This window comes from Chiroxiphia lanceolata, chromosome 3 (assembly GCF_009829145.1).
Source record: "Chiroxiphia lanceolata isolate bChiLan1 chromosome 3, bChiLan1.pri, whole genome shotgun sequence".
Lineage (NCBI taxonomy): Eukaryota > Metazoa > Chordata > Aves > Passeriformes > Pipridae > Chiroxiphia > Chiroxiphia lanceolata.
The window spans coordinates 63212345-63234762 of NC_045639.1; the positions used below are offsets into that span (position 1 = coordinate 63212345).

Here is a 22418-nt window from a genome sequence, read left to right on the forward strand (position 1 = left end):
TTGTGGAGGTACCATCCCTGGAAGCATTCCAGGACAGGTTGGATGGGGCTTTGAGAAACCTGGTCTAGTAAAGGTGTCTCTGCCCATGGCAAGGGGGTTGAACTAGGTGATCTTTAAGGTTTCTTCCAACCCAAACCATTCTGTGATTCTCTGAAGTCACAGCAGATGTCCAGCCCTTGGCACAGACATCAGTGTGTGGTGCCTCTCTCAGGTGTCTCTCTCACCCGCTTTGACAGCCTGTGCAGGGCAGTGCGGGGCTCCCTGGCCACAAGGACACACAGTCCAGCACTGCGAGTGCATGGTAGAGTGAATGGAGCTACGTGGCACACAGGTACCTGTCACTCCAGAGGTTTGTTCTTTCCGTACCCTTACTGAAGTATTCTTGCAACAGATTTTCACTAGCTAACTCTACATTGTTGATAAGATTGGCTCAGATAAAGAAAGATATAATACAGTCTGGAGAACTAAAGCAACCATTTACAGTGTCTGGCAGGTGCTCTTCAAACTTTTGCCTCTTAAGGAGGACATCAGGTCTGTTATTGCTGCCTGATGGGTCTGTGATATGCAATCATTTTGCTATGCCCACTGAACTATACAACTTTTTCTTTTCTTTTTTTTTTTCTCCCACCAGATTAATCCCATCAATTAATTACTTTTCCTGAAGATATTTTGCCAACATAAGGTTTATTGTGTCCATATTGGCAGAACACATAAGAGTTTTCAAAACCCAATTTGTTATTGTTGGTGCTACGTTACTTAAACCACAAATGGATCACGATCCATACTACGAGTAGTTAATGGGTCTATTCTCAGTTGTCTGACATCTGGAGAGATGATTTTCATATTACTGAGCCAAGCGTGTGAAGCATTCCCTTTTCCCCAGAGCTATTTCTTAAAGAAATGGAAGCACAATTTCAGGCTGGCATTGGGCAGCAGCAAATGCAGTCGAAGCAGAATTCTGTGGACAGAGAGCGCCATCTCCAGCTACTAAATCACAATTACTCAGAGGTAACAAACCAATTAATTTGGAATTTCTCCTTTGGAATTGCCATCTGTTCTGAAAAAGATGGAGAAAAAGCCAGCTGAGACTGATGAAAGATTGAGATTTAAGCCTTAACACTATCTTAATATCCTGTAGGGAGACTTTGCTAATCCTTGCTAAAGTTTCTCTGAGTTAAATGAAAAAGCTGCTTAAAATTGCATGGAGATAAGCATCCCAAATTTGTTTCTTTTTTTCAGGCTGCTTAGTAAAGAATAAAATCATGATAGAGCTAAAATTTGTACTATATTAGTGTCCTCCAGCCTACAGAAAGTCTATGTTTCTAATATTCCACATGATGCATTTGATAAGTACTTGAAAAAGCTCGTAAATGATACCTCTAGTACTACGTCAGAAAAACCAGGTAGCAAACCAGTGTCAATAAGCAATATGCAAAAACAGCACACAAAGTACATGCAGAAGAATTATATACATGCAAATGTTACAAAACTGACAAATATTTAAAAATACACTACATAAATATTACATAAATACATTTTATATAAAGACAAATATTACAAAATACTAAAAATATTACAATTTTTACAAAATCACAAAAATTATTTAAATACCTATACAAAAGAATTACAATGGTTGTATTAAGTGTATTATTTTCTGTACATTTTATCCCATGTAAATGGTACATATGTCAGGGTATACTTTTAAAGAAATAAGTGTTGCAAAAATAAGTCAAGACGTTATTTATAGCTGATGCCCAGAAATTCTTCTCCATCACAATGTCAAATGATGTTGTTGCCATCCTGCCACCCATCAGTTTTCCGTACTTCCCAACACCATGGGAAACCTCGGGTCTTCAGAGCATTCACAGCTCCAAAGGGTTCCAATCGAACAGAGATATTAAGTGCATTAGAAAGTCAATCTGTGAATGAGAGTATGCTGCTTTTGATAGTGTTTTCTGAACTAAATGGAGAGCTGAGATCAGTGCCTGTGAATCCAGCCTCATTAATGTCCCACAAGAGTTTGTTCTAGAAACCTATCTTAAGGACACCAGTGGCAAAGAATTTGTCACACAGTAAAACTGAAAATCATGCTTCCTCGTGTGTGCTGTAGAAGACTCATCCATATTAAAGAATTATTAATGGCTTTGCAAAAGCAAATGGATTTAAAAGGCTACATTCAAAAAGGGTTAAAAGACAAAGCAGCCTTAATACGCTCCTAAACTGGATACAGCATCTTATTTAAAATGCAAATTATTAACTTACTCTGTATTATTTTCATGACTGAGTTCAGAAGGCATTTTTTTCAGCTGTTAAAGAAACAATAAAGATTCTGTTTGCAGCCACAAAAAGAAAGTTGATGAAGCTCTATTAGTGAGACCTGTACAGATCACAAAGGCAATCAAGAACAGCTGGCATTGATTTATGAAGAAAAAAACACACTTGGTCAACCTGATTGCACCTTATAAGGGAACGGTTGGTTACATGGACAAGGAGGGAGGAGTGGGCACAATAGATCTTCAGTACAGGACTTCAGTACAGGGATTGAAATGATTTCCTGTAGTACTTTCACTCACAAACTGAGGAAATATGGCATGAACAAGCTGTTTGCTAGATGCATTGAAAACTGCCTAGGCTGACGGGCTCAGTGGGTGGCAATTGGTGGCTTGGCAATGTGCCTGAAGGCCCATAGCACATTCAGTACTTTAGGGGTTGATACTAGGGTGTATATAGTGCATTGTCTTCATCAAAAACGTGGGCCATGGGACAGGATGCACTCTCTGGCTATTTCAAGGTAACAATAAATTAGGAGGGATGGCTGACACACTAAACAGTAAAGCTTAAGTTCTGAGAGACTTTGAGAATCTTCAGGACTGGGCTGACAGAAGCCTTAACACGTTCAACATGGAGAAACACAAGGATAAATGCTCAATCCTGGACCTAAGGCCGAATAAGCCCTTCCATTGGTACGAGCTGGGAAGAAACAGGCTGGCTATCAGCTTCATCGAAAATGACTGGGGGTTATGTGAAAGCTGAGTCCAACACAAGCATACAGTGTGCTCTCATCCCAAAGATGGGAAATCACACAGTAGCCTACATTAGGAGTATGGCCAACAGGTTGAGGAAAGTTACTGTCCCCCTTTGCTTGGTGTTGGTGAGGTACTGGCTGGACACAGGGCCCAGTTTGGTGCTTCCTCAGATCAAGACAGGGCAGCTCCAGTGAACTCTATCAAGACAATCAGGATCTAAATCACATCATCTTGAAGGAGATGTTGAGGTATCCTGGGACTGTCTTGCCTGTTGAAGAGTGTTGGGGGTCATATAACAACAACATTCAATTACTTGAAGGGGGATTGCAAATATGGCAGAGCTAAACTTCCCTTGGTAGTGATATGCATTACAACAGGAAACCATGGGCACAAGTGGCTCAGAAGGTCCAAAGAAGACATTATGAAACAAATTATTTACATGGAAGGTAGTTAACCTGGACAAGCTATGTAATTTTTATTTTGGATGGTTTCAAGAGCTGTCAAGACAAAACTGCAACAGATGTGATTCACTTCAAGCAGGGAAGCTGGACTGCAATACCAGAAGTCCCTTACAACCTTTATGATTGCGCACAGGTGTAAAGGTGATGACTTTCCTGGTCTAGGATTCTTGTTTATTGTTGGAAGACAGCCTTAAAATGGTCACCAAAATAGTGTCTGGACTGTATTATTAATTTATGATTTTAGGCATATGCTTGAGCAAAAATAAAAATACTCTGCCATCTGTTGATATACGGCAAACTGCAGAGGTTGTTTTCTGAAAAAAGACTGTTTCATCACCACATTTAAACTGTTACTTGCTATTGGAGTCGGCAATATAAAAATAGCAAAGAAATGCAAGGTATTTTGAAAATCCACCAACTGTCAAGTGATTCAGTGTGTTATTTATTCAACTTGTAAAAGTGGTGGAAGTGCCTGTAGCCAGACTCTGCGAGTCCCCAGAATAATTTAAAACTCATTAGCAACCCTGATAACTAACCTGTCTTCTGTTAATAACATACATGAGTTTGCAATATCTACCTTTCGCTTTTTTTTTAAAGTATGGTAAAGGTCACCGAGATGCTCAGTTTGAGTTATTCCTGCCTTCGAGACTGCCTTTCCCTCCTCCCCGCTGCACCCTGGGACAAAAAAGGACAGGCCGCCCACCTCCCTTCCCCTTTCACGACCCGTGAGCAGCCCAGCTTCTCTTGCTGTTTTCCCGTTGCAATCGCAGTCCGAAGCATTCTTTTTTTATGCATCCCCGAGGAAGCAGAGCTTCGGGAACGCTGCTCCGCCACACACCCGGCACCCCGCAGACATCGCTTCCCTACAATCCGCGCCCTCCTCCCAGCGCTCAGCTGGAGACGGGGCGGGCAGCACAGCACCGGCCCGGCCGTCCGCTTCCTTCCGCTCTGGGCAGGAGGAGGTGGAGCGGGCGGAGGCGGTGGCTGCCGGGCGGTGGATGGCGGCGAGCGGCGGCGCCGGGCTGCTGCCCTTCCTGCGCCTGCTGGGGCAGCTCAAGGTGGGGGCCCGGGGCAGCGGGGCGGCAGCGGAGGCTGCCGGGGTGTGCGTGTGCCCGCCGGGCTGTGCGTGTTCCCACGGGGGTGTGCGTGTGCCCGCGGGGGTGTGCGTGTGCCCGCCGGGCTGTGCGTGTGCCCGCCGGGCTGTGCGTGTGCCCGCCGGGCTGTGCGTGTGCCCGCCGGGCTGTGCGTGTGCCCGCCGGCCTCCTGCGGGGCCGGTTTCCCCGGCAGTGCCCGGGCAGCGGCGGGGGTGCAGTCGGTGGAGGCCGGCGGAGAGCCGGGGCCTCGGCCCGAGGTGTGCGTGGCGGCCCCGCTGCGGCGCCTGCGGAGCGGAGGCGGCCGGGTCGGACTGGGCTGGGGCTGCGGCGAGGAGAGGGGGGCGCCGGGCAGGGCAGAGCAGGGTGCCCTGGCCCTTCGGCTGCGGCTGGGCCGTGCTCCTGGCACAGTCTTGGGGAGCCCGGTCAGGTCGTTGGGGCAGGTGTTTCCTGAGAGCATCGAGGCTCACCGGCGCGTGGAGGTCACGGTGGGGCAAAATTTCTTCTGGTCTCTCTGAAGAGAGGTAGTTCAGTTCCGAGAATTTTAACGTTTACAGTGCCATGGTCTAGGAGACGTGGTGGTGTCCTGCCAGAGGTTGGATTCCATGATCTCAGAGGTGTTTTCAAACCTGACTGATTCAGTGATTCTGTGACACTCGTGCAGAGAGTACCACGGACAGGATGGGTGTACAGGAACGTGGCGAAGCCAGAGAGCGTATCCGATCATATGTACAGGATGGCAATGATGGCTTTGGTGACTGAAGACAAAAGCCTTAACAAGGACAGGTGAGACTGCCTCTAGTTATCAAGACGATGTGTTAATGTTGTGGGAGAGTTGCAGACAAAATGCTAAAAAGAGCTGTCCTCCTAAGAACTTATAAAACACACTGAAGGAGTTTGAAAACCTTTCCCCTCTTTTTTTCCCTCCATCCTTTGGACAGGGTGCTGTTTACCTGGAGAACTGAAAGGGGCTAAAAACTTCTATTGCTAGACTGCGAGTGCAGAGGCAAGTCCTTAGTGCAGAGGCTCTGAGCTGGCCTTCTCTCAAGCCGTAAGTAAGCAAGCTGAAGATACTCGTTGAACATAGTCTGAAGCACCAGACAGCAAGGGCAAAGCCATACACCACGTGGATTTTGACTGAACTAGTACTCAGCAGCAGTTAAGGAGCCTCAGTAAACCTCTAGCACAGTAGAGAAAGCTTCATTATTGAATGAGTTGTTGAGTCCACTACAGGATCGTGCTTGCTTATTCCCTTCAGAAGCTGATGTGAAGGCTTTTTTGAGCATTTTGCTGCAGACTGGCATAGCCATAGAGCTGAGTGTCAGATTATATAATGAATTTGAAATGGCTCTAATCAGATTACCTTCTACCTGTTGAAGTATATCATATAGTTAATTATCACAGCATCTCTGAAAGCCAAGTTTACAAAAGCTGAGTACATGACCTTTGAATGCTGTGCTCTGGTACATGGTGTATTTATATTTAAATCTATATTTACAAGCAGCAGGAGCTAGAAATCAGAAACGAAAAACATGTCTGGGTGGAAGCTACTTCCCGTGGCAAAGAAGTGAAAAATGTAAAGTTTAAAAAAAACTCCAGCCAACCTGCAGAATATAGGAAGGGTATAAATTCTGTCATCTCTTAGCTTTGTGGATAACAAGATTTAACTTAAAATGCTGAAAAGCTAATTATTCTGTCTTTGCTTCTTGTCAGATGCATACGATTAGCTTTGGTTCATGATATGGCTGAATGCATTGTTGGAGATATTGCTCCTGCAGATAATATCTCAAAAGAGGAGAAACACAGGAGAGAAGAGGTATGGACATAAGGCGTGAAAACACATCTGCAAAGCATTCTGTATGTTTTTAATGGTTTGATGAGGGGACACTAAGCAATACAATACTGTCATTGGCATTACACAAGTATGCCACAACCAACTACAATTTTCAACTCATTGTGATTTTTGTACCTTTAACATCACCAAGTACACAGTTATGACATGGGAACCTTTGAAGTAATCTTCATCTTGGCCATTTATTCCCAAACTAACTGTAGTTTTGATAGCCTGAATAAGTCATTTCAGGAGCCTTACCAAAAGGTGGAGAGCAGGGTGTGGGTGCACTGACTGGGATGGATGACAGTTCATGTCAGATCATATGTGTGGTGCCAGATCGTGCAGTTGTGACAAAGACTTTATTGAAACCTTTTGCACGGGACTCCAGACACAGGTGTCTTTTTTTGTTTTGTTTTGGGTTTGTTTTTGTTTGTTTGTTGGGTGGTTTTTTTTGTTTTGTTGTTATTGTTGTTGTTGTGAGTGCAGCATGCCTAGAGTTACTTTATTTTTGGTCTTGTACGTATCCAAACTGTTGGTTTGTCATTTCTGGTTTGTGGCATTATTTGAAGAAAATTGAAGAAAATATAAACCACTTCTGTAGCCACAGCTAGAGGGCAACGTGTCGCCTCAGAAACTCGTGATAGCCTTTTTGTTCAGTGTAGGAACATGCTAGGAAGTACATTAAAAAAATGAAATACCACAATTACAGTCAGTAAAGATATTACTTCAACAACACTGAATATGAATAGATCTGTAGTTTCCACTTTCTTAGCAAAAAGCTTACTCCTAGAGTTAGTCACAGCCCCCCTAATCCCAAGTTTTAAACAGATAAGCATTAAAGAGGGAGGGGAATAATCACTGAAGCATTATGTTACACTCTCTGAAGAGCTTCAAAACACTGAACAGAAAAAAAAATCTTTCCTAGAAGCCTTTAAAGGTTGTTGTATCACTGAGAATCAGGCTTCAACTTTTGTCTAGAGAGAATTCTGATTTGAATTTAGGCAATGAAAAACGTATTTTGATGCGTAAGTATGTTTAAAAAGTTTTCTTGAGTATTTTCAGCTCCTGCTCTCATTTCACTCATTGAGAACTTTGCTGTTGACTTTGTGGGAAGGAAGGTAAAGCATTAAATATTTAGGATGATTCTGAAATACTTTGTTGAAAAAATATAGGAAGGGTGGCAACTTCAGGAGGTGGCTTGAGGGGAATTATCAATATTCTGCTTCCACTGCAGAGTTCTTTTTTCCCCTTTGCTCTACAGCCGATGTTGACCTGGTTTTGAAGTTTGCTGCTTGTGCAGTAAGTCTAACCAGCGAGTCTTGCCCAAGGCTAAGGCAGCAGAAAATGAACTTGATTTAAAAAAAAATTTTGGGTTTTTTGAGGGGGAAGTTTTTCAGGTTGGGCTGGTTTTTTTTCCAGGTAAGTCATTTTGGCCTGCTAACCTTGAAATCTTGATGAGCTCCAGAGCTGGAAGGAGGTGGGAAGGAACAAGACCTTGATGCTTCAGTGGTGGGGGGCAATAGAATGCAGTCGCGCAGGATTTTTTTCCTCCCTTCTTAAATATGTTATTCCAGAGGTGCTACCACCTTGGCCTTGGCCAGTGCTGTAGCCCTCTTCCCTTCCCCCCACCAAAACCTTGCCATGCCAACACAATACAATAACATTCTGTCTAATGTATGTTTCTACAAACTTGGTAACAAGTAGATAATTATTCAGAAAAGACAATGATAGAAATGTGCTCGCTCAAAAGATAGGTAAATTGAAATGGCCTCTTTTTTTCAGGCAGCTATGCAAGAACTGACCCAGCTTCTATCAGAGGACCTCAGAAAAGAAATCTATGAACTCTGGGAAGTAAGCTTGCATTCTCTTAATCCTATGGTAAAATTCAGGGTTACCCAGTCTCTTCTTCCTGCGTACCTATGAAACTGTGCCATCTCTTATTTTGACCTCAGAAAGCTAGATTCATTTGCTTAGGAGATAAAGTTTAATGGTATGAGTCAAGGTCATTTTAGAATCCTTGTCTAACAGAAACCCTGGACTTTGCCAAAATAACCAGTTTTGGCCTCTGGCCTCTCAAAGTTCTAGATGAACCTGTCCAGGGCTTGATTTGTACAGCTGAAAGAAGGGTTTGTCCTCTACATCCAGCTCACTTGGGTATAAATCTGGTTTTTTTTATTACATTGTCTCTTGTTCACCTCTGGCCCTTTGTAGCTTTTAATACAGGAAGAAAATAATGGGAACTGATGACACCACAGATTATTTTCTGCTTTTTATACAAGTAATTTCTGTGATTTCTGTTTCTTTATTATAAAGCCCACTAGGCTAAAATATTCAGTAGTAACTTAAAATGTTAAAGTAAATTAAAACTTAAGTTTGAACTTAAATATGACACAAAACAGCGCTTTTCTACAAACACTATGGATTTCTTGCCTTGTGTACCTTAAAAGTTTGGATTGGAAAGTATCTTCTGTATTTGAAGGTGATTTAACTTTTTTGTGTGAACTCATGCATTTAATTGATAAGATCTTTTATACTTGTAAATGAGGGATGATTAGATTATTTCCAAAAAATTCAATTTTATAATTACTGTGTTTCATCTTCTAACATACGGTCACATGAGGACAAGCGTATCCACAACCTCTCATTCACATGTTGCTGCAAACAAAGCATTCTGTCTTACTTGGACTTTATGACCTGATTCTGTATCTTATATTGATATTCTTGCTTTTCTGCTTGGAATGTATTTAAATTCCAGATATTTGCATCCAATTTCTGCCTTTTGTTACAACACCCTGTTTGTTTGTGGGGTTTTTGTTTTGCTTTGTTTTTTTTTTCCCCTGTTATAGTCATGTGGTGAACAGGCAGTGAGAATGTGTTCTCAGAGCTATATTTCAGGGTAAAGAGGGTAAATCACCATCATCAGATCTGGGAAATAAAGTGTATGGATTTTTTTACTGAGCACTGGTTCCTTCTCCCTTGGGAAGCTGTTATAATTGAGGAAAATGAGGTTTTGATAGATAAGGTTAGTCCTGTAGAACTGGTATTTTTCTTTGCTGGTCTCAGTCTTATGATTGTATAAGAGCTGGTTCACTATGGAGTCAGTTCTTCAGCGTGTTAGCTTTTCATCATTCTCATTAACCATAATTTAATATATGTGCACTTTTGATCATTTGGTCTTTGTTTCTACCTTCGGGATAATTTATTGGCATTGGGTCTGCAATGCATAGCATGAGTGCAACCCACATAACAGCGAGGATAACCTAAAAATCTAACATTCATATGTAGTCCCTCTAGTCTTAAGTGAAACAACTAGGTACTTCTTAAAAAGAAAAGAAAGAGACAGAAAATAAGAAGCCTCCAATCATTTTGTATGATACTCTGCTCTCACCTAGCAAGAGGCATTTCCCTATGATTTCTTTTGTGAGTGAAGAAAGTTATGGACCAGTGGTGGGGCAAGATCTGTTGATACTCTTAGCAAGTCGTTCCTGCACTGCTCTACCCTTGTCTCTGCCTCTCTTTGCCTTTCCGCTTTACAAGGACTGTTGCTTTGGGCTGTGTTGGTGGGCACTCTGCAAGTGTAGGGGGGAGAGGCAGCAGAAAGATGCCTCAGATATATTTTCGCTTTATAACAATCCAGAATATGTTAGAAAAAATAATAAAGTAAACGAGTCAGCACATTTTGGCACTGTCCTGCTTTTTTATTCTCAAGTGCAAAAGCATGGGAGTAATTTTTAAAAGATGGCCTATGGCGTTGGAAAGACTAGTTACTGTTTTTCCAAAGTGTGCTGTTGTTACAGTCTTAAACACCTTTGGGGAAGAAACAGTGTTTATTTCAGCACTGTGCACAGTTGCACATATAATAACTGATGTTTCTTGAGGGTAACGTGAGCTGAGGTATGAATAAGATCTGGTGGGTTGTATGGCACAAAGAGGTTGGTAGCAGATTGATACTCCCAGTTTAATTGCTGGTGATGGGACCGACCTTTACAGGAAAACAGTCCTAGTTGTTCCTCTCCTGAAGTTCTCCTTTGTAATGCTGCCAAGAGTTTGTTGTCTTTGGTGGAACACCCCACTCCCCCCCCCCCCCCCAAAAAAAAAAAATAGTAGAAATAGATTTAAGAAAATAAGTAGTAGTATTTAAGGCAAACAAACTCAGGTTGAAAGGAGAAAAAGAAGATAAAACATTGAAGTGAAATTGATTACTAAACTAACAATCAAAATGTAACTGAAAATTCAAAGTATCATTGAAATCCAAGTACAATACTAAATGAGTCAGTCATGGATATCAAAATCTGGATTTTTGACTTCAAAGGTAAAGTAATAAGCCTAAGTACAGGCTCCTAGTAGTATGTCAGACAAGGAAATGACTCACGCTTACCTGTGCTGGAATTACAAAGCCAGGATCTTGCCACTGTGATGACACTCACACCACAGCTGTTGTCTTAAGATGCAGAAAGGGATGCCACGTTCTTTGGTCGGTAGGAAAACCTCTTCCTGTGCTTGTGCTGCTCTTATCTGCAGAACTGCTGTGAGTCACAGGTTCTGTGGATCTGGGAGCACAGATGGGATGGTGTGTACTTAAGACTGATTAATGGTGATGATGAATGCAGTCGGCCTTCCAAGGGTATCAAGGTGATTGGTAACCTGCACAGAAAAAAACCCTTTTTCCTGGGGTTGATTTTAGAAGTCAGGAGAAGACCAGCTAATGAGACATCACATGCAATGTGACAGAGAAAATGAAATGGCAAACCTGTCTGCAGCCATCACTGGAAGCAAATGACAGCAACATTGTTCAAATTGACCAGAAATGGGAATAACTCACAAATATATGCTGATGATTACTGTAGAGAGGGAAAAGATAGCACAGAGATTAAAGGACTTAAAGTCTGACGGGGGGGAAACCCCTCAACCACTCCTCTTCCTATCTCTTGGGAGAGACATAAGGACATAAGCAGCTCAGACAGATTAGACCAAAAAGATTAGGAAGGAATGACAGGAGAAATGTAAAGAACAGCTCCGTATGGAAACAGCTAGTAGTGGAGAAAAGTGCAAAATAGGTCTTAAAAATAGGTGATGACAATGCATAGGCACACTCTGTGATAATTCATATTAGGCCAGGCCTCAAATGATCTTTATATGTAAAATGTTATTAAATGGAACCTATTGTTTAACTTGTATATGGTGCAGGGTTGCTTCCGTATCATCCCTGATTCAGCCAAAACAATTGATATATTTAGACTTAGGTTATGCAAAAGAATTGTGTTCTGAGTCCCATTACATTTAATATAAATTTGGCACATTGTGTTTTTCTGAATAGCGTCTTAAAAACAAAGTGAAAGACGTAACTGCGGTGGATATTTATGGAGTGGCTTGTACTAATGAAGAAAATTCTTGATACATAAAGAGCTTTTAATACTTTGTTTCAGAGAAACAAAATTATTTTCCTATAACTTCAAATCTTTTCAGGAATATGAAAACCAGTCTACTGCAGAAGCCAAGTTTGTAAAACAGTTGGATCAGTGTGAGATGATTCTACAAGCATTTGAGTACGAAGAGTTGGAAAACACACCTGGCAGATTGCAAGATTTTTATGATTCAACTGCTGGTATGACATTTGGGCTTTTTATTTTTCCTCTTTCATAAATGAAATAGATAAATCGCCTTTTTTTCTGACAGACATTTAGAGCAAGTGAGAACTAGTTATTTTACTCATTGCTCGAGTACCCTAAATATTTTGAGGGAAACTTAATGCAGTGTGAAAATACCTTATATTTATCTATAGATATTGAGCCTGAATTTCATTTATGCCAAATTTCTTTTAGATCACTTTTTATCTAAACAGAGGCCCAGCTTTCATTACACTTGCATGTGTTTAAGGAACTCCCTGAAACATCAGAGGAGGCCTAAAGGAGTCTTCAGCCTTCACAGATGCTCTGACAGCAGCTTGTTTCTACTCTATTAGTGTTTCATGAGCCAGTGAAGTAGCATTTGTTATCTCTACGTGAGCTGTGGTTGTGCGTGACCTGCCTAAGGTTCATGTATGTGAGAACCCCCTCAGTGAAATGGTTTAGCTGCAATTGTATTATCCTTTATTCTATCCATTGCTTTTCATCCTTTGCAAAATAAACTGATAGTTGAAAGGAGAAATAGGTAAAATAATAATCTTTATAATTTTAGCAAGGGAGCTGAACACCAGAAGAGAACTTGTGACTAAGTCAGCCAGTCCTGGAAAAAAACTAGGGGTAGACAAACTCGGGAAGAGGACTAGCAGTCACCAGACACTTCGTGACAAGTTCCATTTATACTTTAGTGACTCCTCGGGGGAATAATAAGCTCTCTGAAAAATGTAATGGGTTGATTAGGGAAGACGGAAAAAAAGGACAACATGAACAAAGCTGGAATACTTAATTTTCCAACTGACATCTTTGCTCTCCTACCACAATTCAGTAAACTAAACTGAGCTGGTGTCTGAGTAGAGCCTACAGCATACACCCCAAGTGCACCTGTAATTGGAGTGGTTTCCTGTAGCAGGATACATAGTATTGGATTATCTTGGTCAGGGTGCATCCCTTTTGCAGCTCTTAAGGTCTTAATATGGCACAAAATATAAGCTTTTTGGTAAGAAGGGCTGTAACTACTCTTACTTCATAGTTGGATCAAACTGTGAGTATTCACTTTCTTAAATAATTTGACATTTATTTTGAGCCTGAAGTGACATCACTGCTATCATTCCAATGCCAGCCTTTCACTTGCGGGAAAATGACAGCCTTATTCATTACATTTCCCTTTCTTTTGTTTTGCAGGAAAGTTTTTTCACCCAGAAATACTTCAGCTGGTATCTCTGATTAACACAGAAAGGAATAAAAAAATAGCTGCTACATCTCATCCACATTCCTGAGGTGCTCCTAAATGCTGTAGCTATAATAAATACTTTGTTTTATATTCTGTGCATTATGTTTCCTTCTGTAAGATCACTGATTCTGCCAGCAGATTTTTTTCCTGTGCATTCATTGCTGAGAATCTCAGGACCACTTAGATACGAGCAGGGAGCATAGTTACTTCCCAGATCAGAGTTTGTGTCAAGGACCAAATATTTAGAATTATCTTGTTTGGGTTTTTCCTTTTTTTTTTTAATCAGCCTTTGATTAATGCAGTCTCAGTTACAAATAGATTCTCCGCTGGGGAAATTCAAGTACGTTTACAAATTAGCTGATTGCAATCTAATCAGTTCATGTAATGCACTGTGTATGTCTTGTTCTGTGACTTCCAAGTATGTATGGATTTAATTACTTTTCAGTGGGTTAATATCCACTCAGTGCTACGCAGAAATGAGACCAATGAGCACGTTCCTCTGTGAGCTCTTGACTGAGCCTAGAGATGAGATTTCTTTCGAGTACATAAACCTTAAGAAGTGATGGTGGATAAAATTGGTAGTCTCATTAATTATATTTTCTCAATATCTTCATTGCTTCATAGGACTTTCCCACTGTTCATGTGCTGTGTCAAGGACTGGTGCCAACATTTCCGTAATTCCAATATTCCTTACTCCCCCTCACCCCAGACTGGCAGTTTTACAGACTCTTTGACAGGTAATTGATAATCACAGAATAGCTGAGGTTGGGAGGGACCTTTGGTGTTTGTGCAGTCTAACACAGAAGCCTCTACACTTGTGGAAAGCTGGTTCCCTTCTTCTGGCTGTTACACACTGATACTGATTCTGCTGTAAATGAGTTTCTGGCAGAAGTAATATTGCCAATGTAGAAGTACAGAATGATTGGGAAGCAAAGCTGTAGTGATGGTAAATGCCATAATGAGGCCAGTGTCTGCACAGCTGAGTTGTGTGCAGCTGGAGATTAGGGCAATGTCATGATTACCAAGTAAGCAAAGTTTGCACCTGGAAAATTTACATGGTCGAGACCTGGAGCTCGCTTCTCTGTCTTCCGCCTCATGTCAAATGAAGCAGCATAAAACTAAATTCAATTGTCATCCAGTTTAAAGATAGGTAATGTAGCTGAGCACACATTTTCAGGCACCATGACTCAGGAAATGTTTCCTTTATGCAAACCTCAGGGGCCTGACCAAAGCTTGTGCAGCATTCTGCAGCTGGTGCCTTTGGCAGAGGCACAGAGTGCTGGGCACAGCTGCTGGGAGCTCTTGCTTTAGGGGTTGGCACGGTGCACAAAATCTGCAGAGCATATTGGTCCGGTCCAGAGGAGATGTAAGATGCCTGCTCTGCTGGGAACCCCACAAGGGAGCAGTTGTGCCCTATGGAAACCCTGGAAGAACAGGTTGTGCTTTGCTGAGCAATAGGAAAGTGGTTATTGGCAAGACAGTCATACTGCAAGTGGGATGGAGTGGGGCCCACTGAGCTCTCTTCAGCGTATTTATTCCACCAAGATGCACACAGATTATAGTCTCTATTAGTTTCCACTGAATGCTGAGTGTGAAAGAGCTACAGATGCATTGAAAGACAGAATTGAGAACATTCTTAACAAACCAGAAAAGTGGCCTTGAAGAGATGCTTGGTAGAAACATACACAGCACAAGCGCTACCCTAAACTGGAACAGTCCATTCCTGCAATGGAGTAAGGAAGCTTCCCTGTTCTGCAGGGGATGTAGGGGACAGTGTGAAACCTCAGTGCAGTGGTGCTAGCCTGAGAAATGGAGACATGGTTTGGGTATGCATTGTGTTGGATTTGGTTTTAAAAAAATGTGTAAAATTACATTCCCTTCTACTTGCTGCCACTGCAATCCTATGTCAGTTTTGGACACTGCATTGTGACAGAAACAGGAGTTAGTTGAAAGGAGATGGGAGAAGAAGGTGTGATCAGAAAGCATGAGCTGTGATGAGAGGTTGACAGGTTAGCAAACAGCCTGTGGGGTTTCAGGCTTTCTAATGCAGTTCTAAAGTGCACTACTCACCTGTAGGAAAAGGTGCTGGACCCATGACCTGCAAGAGGAACTTGCCTCCTCATATGTCTTTATTCTGATTTGTTCATATCAGCATTGACCCTACACATAGTGGCAGCTGCTGTCATGACAGTAACATTTAAGAATTTTTATGGAAGTGAAGGTTGCCTGGCCAGCCTACCTCCACTAGCACTCTTGAAATTATGCTCGTAATGAATGCAATTAAATGCAATTTACTGCTCCCCAGAAGTATTTACAATGTGTATATATACATACATAAATAAATTAAATGAAGTCTAAATTAGTGTCCCAACAGTGTTTGGACTCCATGTTTTGAGCTTGGTTTGGCTGCTGGCCCTGCTCAAAAGGTCAGTGGTTTTAGACCTAGATGTTTTCTGCCATGCATTTCACTTTTACTGAACTTAGTTCAAGTATATTTCTCCATTGAACCTCAGAATTTTCAAAATTTGGGCCCCAGATTTTTCATGGGGAATTTCAGGCCCAGAAGAAACTGAACAGATTTTAAAAACTGTAAGTAAAAATATCAGATTATGTTCATGCATCTTACCTTGATATTCTTCCATGAAATACCAAGGCTTATAGATGCACAGTAATCATAGAATCATAGAATGGTTTGGGTTGGAAGGGACTTTTAAGACCATCTAGTTCCAACCCCCCCCTTCCATGGGCAGGGACACCTCCCACCAGACCAGGTTGCTCAGTACTACTAGTAAACACAGAATTAAAACATCACCAAGGGTAAAAGAGTAAGAGAGAAATTTATTTTTAATAAGAATATCAAGAACTTCATTTACACAAACTAGACAATTAATAGCTTACATTTTAAATAAATTCACATTTATGCAAAAAACCACATAAAATAAGCTAGAAAATTGTCACAAGAATACTAGAAAAGCATAATTAGATTTGCTTCCATGCTAAAAATCACACTAAAGAGGCATGTGATATAAATGTCCAAAGTTAACTTATGTCCAGTAGAACATTACAAAAGGACTTTCAATTTTGTAAAAACTACCAAAAGCCACACAGGAAAAAAAAAATCACTTAAAGCCAAGTTTTCTCACAAAATTTTAAGCAGTCTGTAATGTCAAACTCACTAACACTGATTTGAAGCTTTGGCGTATGCTCAAAAAATGCATCCATTTTCAAAGTAGCCAGCTCTTTTCCATCTTGTTTATTGATAACATTGTGCTCTCCTCAATCTGGTGAACTTAATAATGCAACATGCATACTGACACGTGCTCACTAGACAGCCAGATAGTGTCACAAACGTGCTGCTCTTTCCTTAGAGAAAATGTTAGAAGAATGCAAGAAAGCATGCTGAATCAAAGCTGAGAGATGCCTGGCTCTTGGTGACTGAGCAGAGATAACGCAGTTGGTGGAATTTTGTCCCAGAGCGAAGCATGACAAAATTTGACACCAAGAGTGAAGTAAAGTTTTTACTCATCCGGTATATTGTGAGATGACAGGGTCTATTCTAGCAGCTCTGAAATGCGGCCTGAAGGCATGGGCTCTCTAACCTATGGCACATCTGAAGCCAGTTGTTGGGTTTGTATTCTTTCACTTAAGGCTGTAGCTTGACTGAAGCTCATAAATACCTTCCTTATTTTTGAGGGTAAGATATGGAGGCAAAAATATCAGAGGTTTTCTCCACTCCACTTGATTTTGTAATTAACTTCTACTGTCAAGCCTTACCAAACCACAGAGAGCGAGCAATGGTACATATTTCTAAACTGAAACTTTTCCAGCCACAGTGACCATCTTGAATCCAGAGCTGTGATCAGTTCAGTTTCTGCATGAATAACTGGGGGTCTCTTCCTGTCCTCCTTAACTCTGCTGATTAACAGGTGGAAGGCAATGCCAGACCGTACCAGTGAAGGAGAAAAAATTTTTTGTGACAGTAAGTGATTTTAATTCTGTTAGGAAACAGATCATGTACTGAAACTCCTGAACAAAGGGCACCTGGTATGGCTGGTAGACAGCTGGTGTATGGGCTACTGCTGGCAGCTGAAAGCTTAGCACAGCTCTAGGTCCATCTGTCTGATGTGGCACTGAGAGGGGATCCAGAAACCAACACATACAAAAAACTAAACTAAAAGAGATAAGAAACAGGAACTGGGAGACTGTTGGAGGGAAGTCATGTGAAAATGAAAACTATGTTAGTCACTTAACACAGAATTTAGTGCATTATAGCCAATGACTGGTGTGTGGTTTCGATGATGTACAAAGTACCTGGCGCTAAAATGGCCCATCTAAAATAGAAACAGGGAGAGGAAACATTTCTCCAACACAAGGCCAGGGACGCAATTTTCCAAAGCTGACAAAACCTTGTTGCACAAGTTGTATGGTGAAAGAATGTTGCAAATCACTGTCTGGGCAAGTCTCTGAAGAGAAGTATGTGGGGCTCAGGAGGGTCTGAAGCTTAACACTGAAGCTCTTCTTCACTCTCAGGAAGTCGGGTACCAGCAAGAGAGCTCTGAGCGCTCGCATGGGCTGTAGAGCTGAGAACTTCTTCAAAACTGCCTCCTGTGTGGCTTGTCCCACCAACCTTGGTCTGAAACAAGGCAAACAGAAAACAGAAAGTTCTTCTGTTCACATTGAAGCAAGTCCCATTTGCATTCCACCCCATGGACATGGAGGGCTGGGAACTGTTCAGGCAGAGAACACGTAGGATGTTTTTTCTTAGAACAATAGCTACAAAAACAGTCAAATAAAGCAAATTCTTTCCTCCCCCAATTTCTAAACTAGGCTACCATTGTAAAATCTGCCAGTGGCTTGTCTCATACACTTAAAGGAACCAGTCCCTAAGCAGATCCCAAGCAGAATCCTAGACCCTACCACTAAACCCAGTGTGAGTAGCTCACACTGGTTTCACTGGTTTTTTCCAGTTCTATGAAACCCGGATAAGAGATGGGTATTAAAATGGAGTGGTTCATTTGCTGAGTAAAGTGGCCCATCTGCCTGCAATGGTAACACACCTTCTTGCAAAATACATAAACCGTACTGGGATTTTGGACAGCAGAAGGAATGTAGTAACCAAAGAACAAACCCAGCAGCTTGTCTCCCTTCAGGCACTTGCAGCTACATAGATATTGATATAGAAAATTGCCTGCAGCATTTTCATTGAGGAAGGTGGTGAAGAGATATCAAATTACATTAATGAAATATATGACAACGTGCTTGCACATCTACTTCCAGAATGCTTCAGGTCACTGAATTTCTAAATGTAGTAAAAATAAAAACCAGTAAGATCCAATCTCTGAAAAAGAGTCTTCCTAACAAAGACAGAGCTTTATCTAAAGATTTGGAAATGACCAAGCCAATGTGACGAAGAGACAAAGCTGTTTTGACTAGGTTGTCTTGGTAAGAAAATGTTCTTTTGTGGCTTGACTTGCTGATATGCCCGCTCAAAGTTTACTCAAGTCTGAAAACAGGGCAAAACTCTGTACTACATCCTAGAATTGTAGCAGGACTTAAAGACAAGCTGTCATTTTTGAGCCTGTCAGCCACTGAATGCTCAAGAAGGTTATTTTAATTAAATGAACTTTGTGTCCTAAGTTTCCAAAGGGTTAATCCTTTGTTTCTTTACCTAGCTCAGCAGTTTGCCTAGCTTGAAAGTCCAATAAAATAAGGTAGTAGTGGGCTTGATATTTGCTCTGACAGTTTGAGTCACTGATTAAAAGTTCCCATCTCAAGAGGTAAAAATCTGTATCCAGTCTAGTTTCAGAAGGTGTCGGTCCATCACTGATTTTTGCAAACAGCAATATGAAATACATGTGTTGTAAAATGCTGGTGGGCCCAGAATTTCCAGCAAAAAGGTAGCTACTGCCTAGTAAAGCTAGTATTAAGTTTTTATGGCAAGGCTCATGACTTTTATTTGCCAATTAAAATTCTCAAAAGAACATTGATTCAGACTAATCAGGGTGATTGTGAAAGTAAACTATTCCTACACTGCTTCAAATGACTCAGATAAGGTGCATCTTGATTTAGACACCTCAAAATAAGAAACATTAATGCAATTTCATTTTCTTTTTCTTTCATGTGCCTTTCTGCCTACTCTTCCATCCAAAACCAAGAATGAGGAAAGTAACTTCACTGGCCAGTACCCTAGTGTTTATGCAAACATTTAATTCACCAGTGTTCAGATTTTCAGAAAAGCTGAAAAGAATGAGGTACCCAGGTGCTGTTTGATTACCAGGGGAAACTGAACTAATATATTCTCCCAAGAAAGCTGCAATCCAAAGACCAAACTCGAAGAGCAAATCAAATTTATTTTTAAATTTGACTTCTAAATGTATGAAATCTGAACATCAGTTTTGGCTAATACAGGAGGTGCGAGGGACATGATAAGAGTGCTGCTGTCCTTTTCTTTTTCTTTAGAAGCCTCTCTGGGAAGTTCTCCACTTTTCCAGACCACAACAGGATCCTAGAATTGAAGAGGAACCACATGATTTCTCCCCCCATCCCCCAGTCCTCCTAATCTTACAAGGCTTGGAAAAGAGGCAGGCAAAAGGAAGAACAGTGCTGAGACATTCCCATTTGTCCATAGTCTTTACTGGTGGCACCCTAGATCCAAAACTCCAGCTTCCCCATTTGCACAAGGAAATGAAAGAAAGAATGAGAAAACAGAGAGAAAATATTTCAGAAAATGCCAGTGGGTTTGCCAATGGACAGTGAATTATTTCAGACTCAAAACTTACTGTATTGTTCTGCTTAATTAGAGATTCCTTAAAGGATGATCTAAGAGCACTCTGAACACAGCAGGCCGAGCTGGCCTGACAAATAGTCTCCTCTAGAACACCTTTGCTTAATCAACAGAGTAAGTTCTGCCTCCTCAAGTGAAACACTGTGAGAGGAAATGGTCTTCAGAGCTGTGCAGTTTGAACTGACTTTTTCTGAATCACACTGAGGTGACTGGAAACAGACAACCCCTCCTTTGATTCAGAAAGAACATCACTCACATTTGTCCTTTATCCCTGAAAGCAAGGTGTTAAGCTGTCTCTCTCAAAGGTTGGCCCGTGTGTAGGAAGTATGGATTTCTGGAGTCTAGAGTAGTCTAGATGCAAACTTGGGAGCTAGAAGTAATACTGAAAGCCCCAAGAGTAGGTTTAGTGACTAAATGGATACAAAAAGTGCTGCACTTCTCCTGCTGGTGAAAAATGGGGGGAAAAACCCCCCAACAACCCCCCCCCCCAAAAAAAAACCAACCAAACAACCAACCCAAAATATTTCAGAATTCAGGTGTTCCAGTGAGCCGCATCCCTTGTAGAAGTAGAAGGAACACAAAGTGATATATGCAAGCAATAGGCTTGACTACAGCAGACAGGAATTCAGATCTTCCAAGCTGATGCACCCCACTGCATGAATGATTCCTCCTACAGTAAGAGTGACTATAAAATGCATTTGCAGCTAAGTAAAAAGAATAGGAAAGCGTATACAGGCACTGTTCTGGGGCTCTGTGAGTCCGAGTTCTGTTCTAGCTCCTCCTCCTAGACACACCCAGTCTTTCCTGGGATTCTGCCTCCCACCTGTGAAACTGAGATGACTGTTCCTTCTCTGACACAGTGCAACGAAGATGAAATTGCCCTACACCATCATGACCTAAAGTTGTCAGAACAATCTATCACTAAATAAACATGAACACTCAAAATCTGAAAATGATAAAGCATTCTATTACAGCCAAGTAAAATGCCATGTTGTGAACACACTTGACTTCATCTGATCAACAAGAACCATTAGGAGACAAACTCTCATGTTGCCCCTTTGTGCCTCACCATGCAGCAAAGATTGGCTAACTGCAAATTTGCCATGCTCTGCCCTGCTGAGTAAGAGCCTTAACTAGTGCTGCCTGGTAACTTTGCCATTAGATGTTCCTCTCCTGCAGCAAATATGTCAGTATAGTTTTGAAATTTTAAATCCAGATAAAACATTTAAATTTTAAAGGAAATACACCTGCAGACAAAGAAAGATGAGTTAGTGGCTTAGTGGCTAAGAGCTGCTAAGAGGGTAGTATCAATCACACCTGAGTTACACGACAGCTCTCACCGCTGTTTTTGGCATTTCTGAGACCATTTGCTCAGTTTGGCAGGCAACAGAAATAATTTCTTACTAACAAAGCAGAGAAAGGCAGTTTCTTTGCATATTGCTTTCATTCTCCGTTTTGCTTTCATTCTCCATTAGTGCTCTTGCAGTTCCATGAAATTCTTGATGGAACAGCAAATTCACCTGGTCTCCTGTATAAATGATAGGGACAACTAAGGTGTCACACTTTAACACCTACAGCCATGTAACTCTGCCCCTAACCTTTACCTTAAGGCTTGTGACAGTGGTTTCAACCTTCTCCTCAAATGATTTGAAAGTTGGAGAATTCCTACGAGAAAAAAAAAAAGTTGAAGGAAGGAAAAAGAGTCAGTTGCAAATATCATGGGATAACGCCACAATATGATCAGTTCTTACCAGGCAACAATGCCAGGACACAGTGAAGGCTGCCTGGCAGCACAGGGCTATAGGCTGATAAGCTATGAACACTCAACTTGTGCTCTGTCAGTCAAATCCAATTACGATAATCGGATGAGTATTTTTTAGCTACAATTTTGCAAAAGCAGAACCTGCCTAGTAATGGAAAACAAATGGTGACTGGCCTGCCTACTCTGTGATACATTTATGCTCTTAGAAGAACAGCCTTAGAATGCTGGCTGTAGGGCTGCATTTCTATGGTTTTATCATTTTTGTTGTAGCTTTATCCATTTGTGTTGTTGCTGTAAACAAATGAACATTTTTTTTTTCAGCTCATGAGCAAGTTTGTAACCTACATTATTAAAAAAATGACAAGTTTAATGTCCTGAGGATGAGAAGAAGGAGATTAGAACTACATAGGAAGTGGGTCCCAAATGTCTTTGAGGAATCCTGACCCCCCCCCCCCGTAACTTTGTGACTGCAGATGTATCCTGCTGCTTTCAAAGACAAATACTTTAGGGAGACTCTGTGCCTAAGGTGCCTCTCTGACAAAGCTAAGCTTTTCTCTGTGTTCAGCCACCACAAAGGACTTGGGCAAATCTACAGTGGGTAAAGGGGA

General features: G+C 41.4%; 2 protein-coding genes across 6 annotated transcripts in view; one reads left to right on the top strand and one right to left on the bottom strand.

Annotated features, from left to right (window-relative positions):
* Positions 1–4419: 4419 nt before the first annotated feature.
* HDDC2 (HD domain containing 2) lies at positions 4420–13360 on the top strand. Of its 2 annotated transcripts, XM_032683914.1 has the most exons (6): positions 4421–4545; positions 5243–5364; positions 6292–6394; positions 8195–8263; positions 11879–12017; positions 13216–13360. In XM_032683914.1, the coding sequence occupies exons 1-6, from the start codon at positions 4486–4488 to the stop codon at positions 13308–13310; spliced, it is 588 nt and encodes a 195-aa protein (XP_032539805.1). In that variant the 5' UTR covers positions 4421–4485; the 3' UTR covers positions 13311–13360. The 2 variants fall into 2 exon arrangements, with proteins under 2 accessions (XP_032539806.1, XP_032539805.1); XM_032683915.1 differs by lacking the exon at positions 8195–8263 and having other exon boundaries at positions 4420–4545.
* A 2718-nt stretch (positions 13361–16078) lies between these two features.
* The window catches only part of TPD52L1 (TPD52 like 1), a 53731-nt gene continuing 47391 nt past the window's right edge, over positions 16079–22418 (bottom strand). For all 4 annotated transcript variants that reach the window (XM_032683716.1, XM_032683715.1, XM_032683717.1 and 1 more), the window contains 2 exons: positions 21653–21713; positions 16079–17897 (listed from right to left, as the gene is read on the bottom strand). In XM_032683716.1, the coding sequence (XP_032539607.1) occupies positions 17766–17897; positions 21653–21713 (193 nt within the window). In that variant the 3' untranslated portion in view covers positions 16079–17765. The remainder of the gene's footprint in view (positions 17898–21652; positions 21714–22418) is intronic.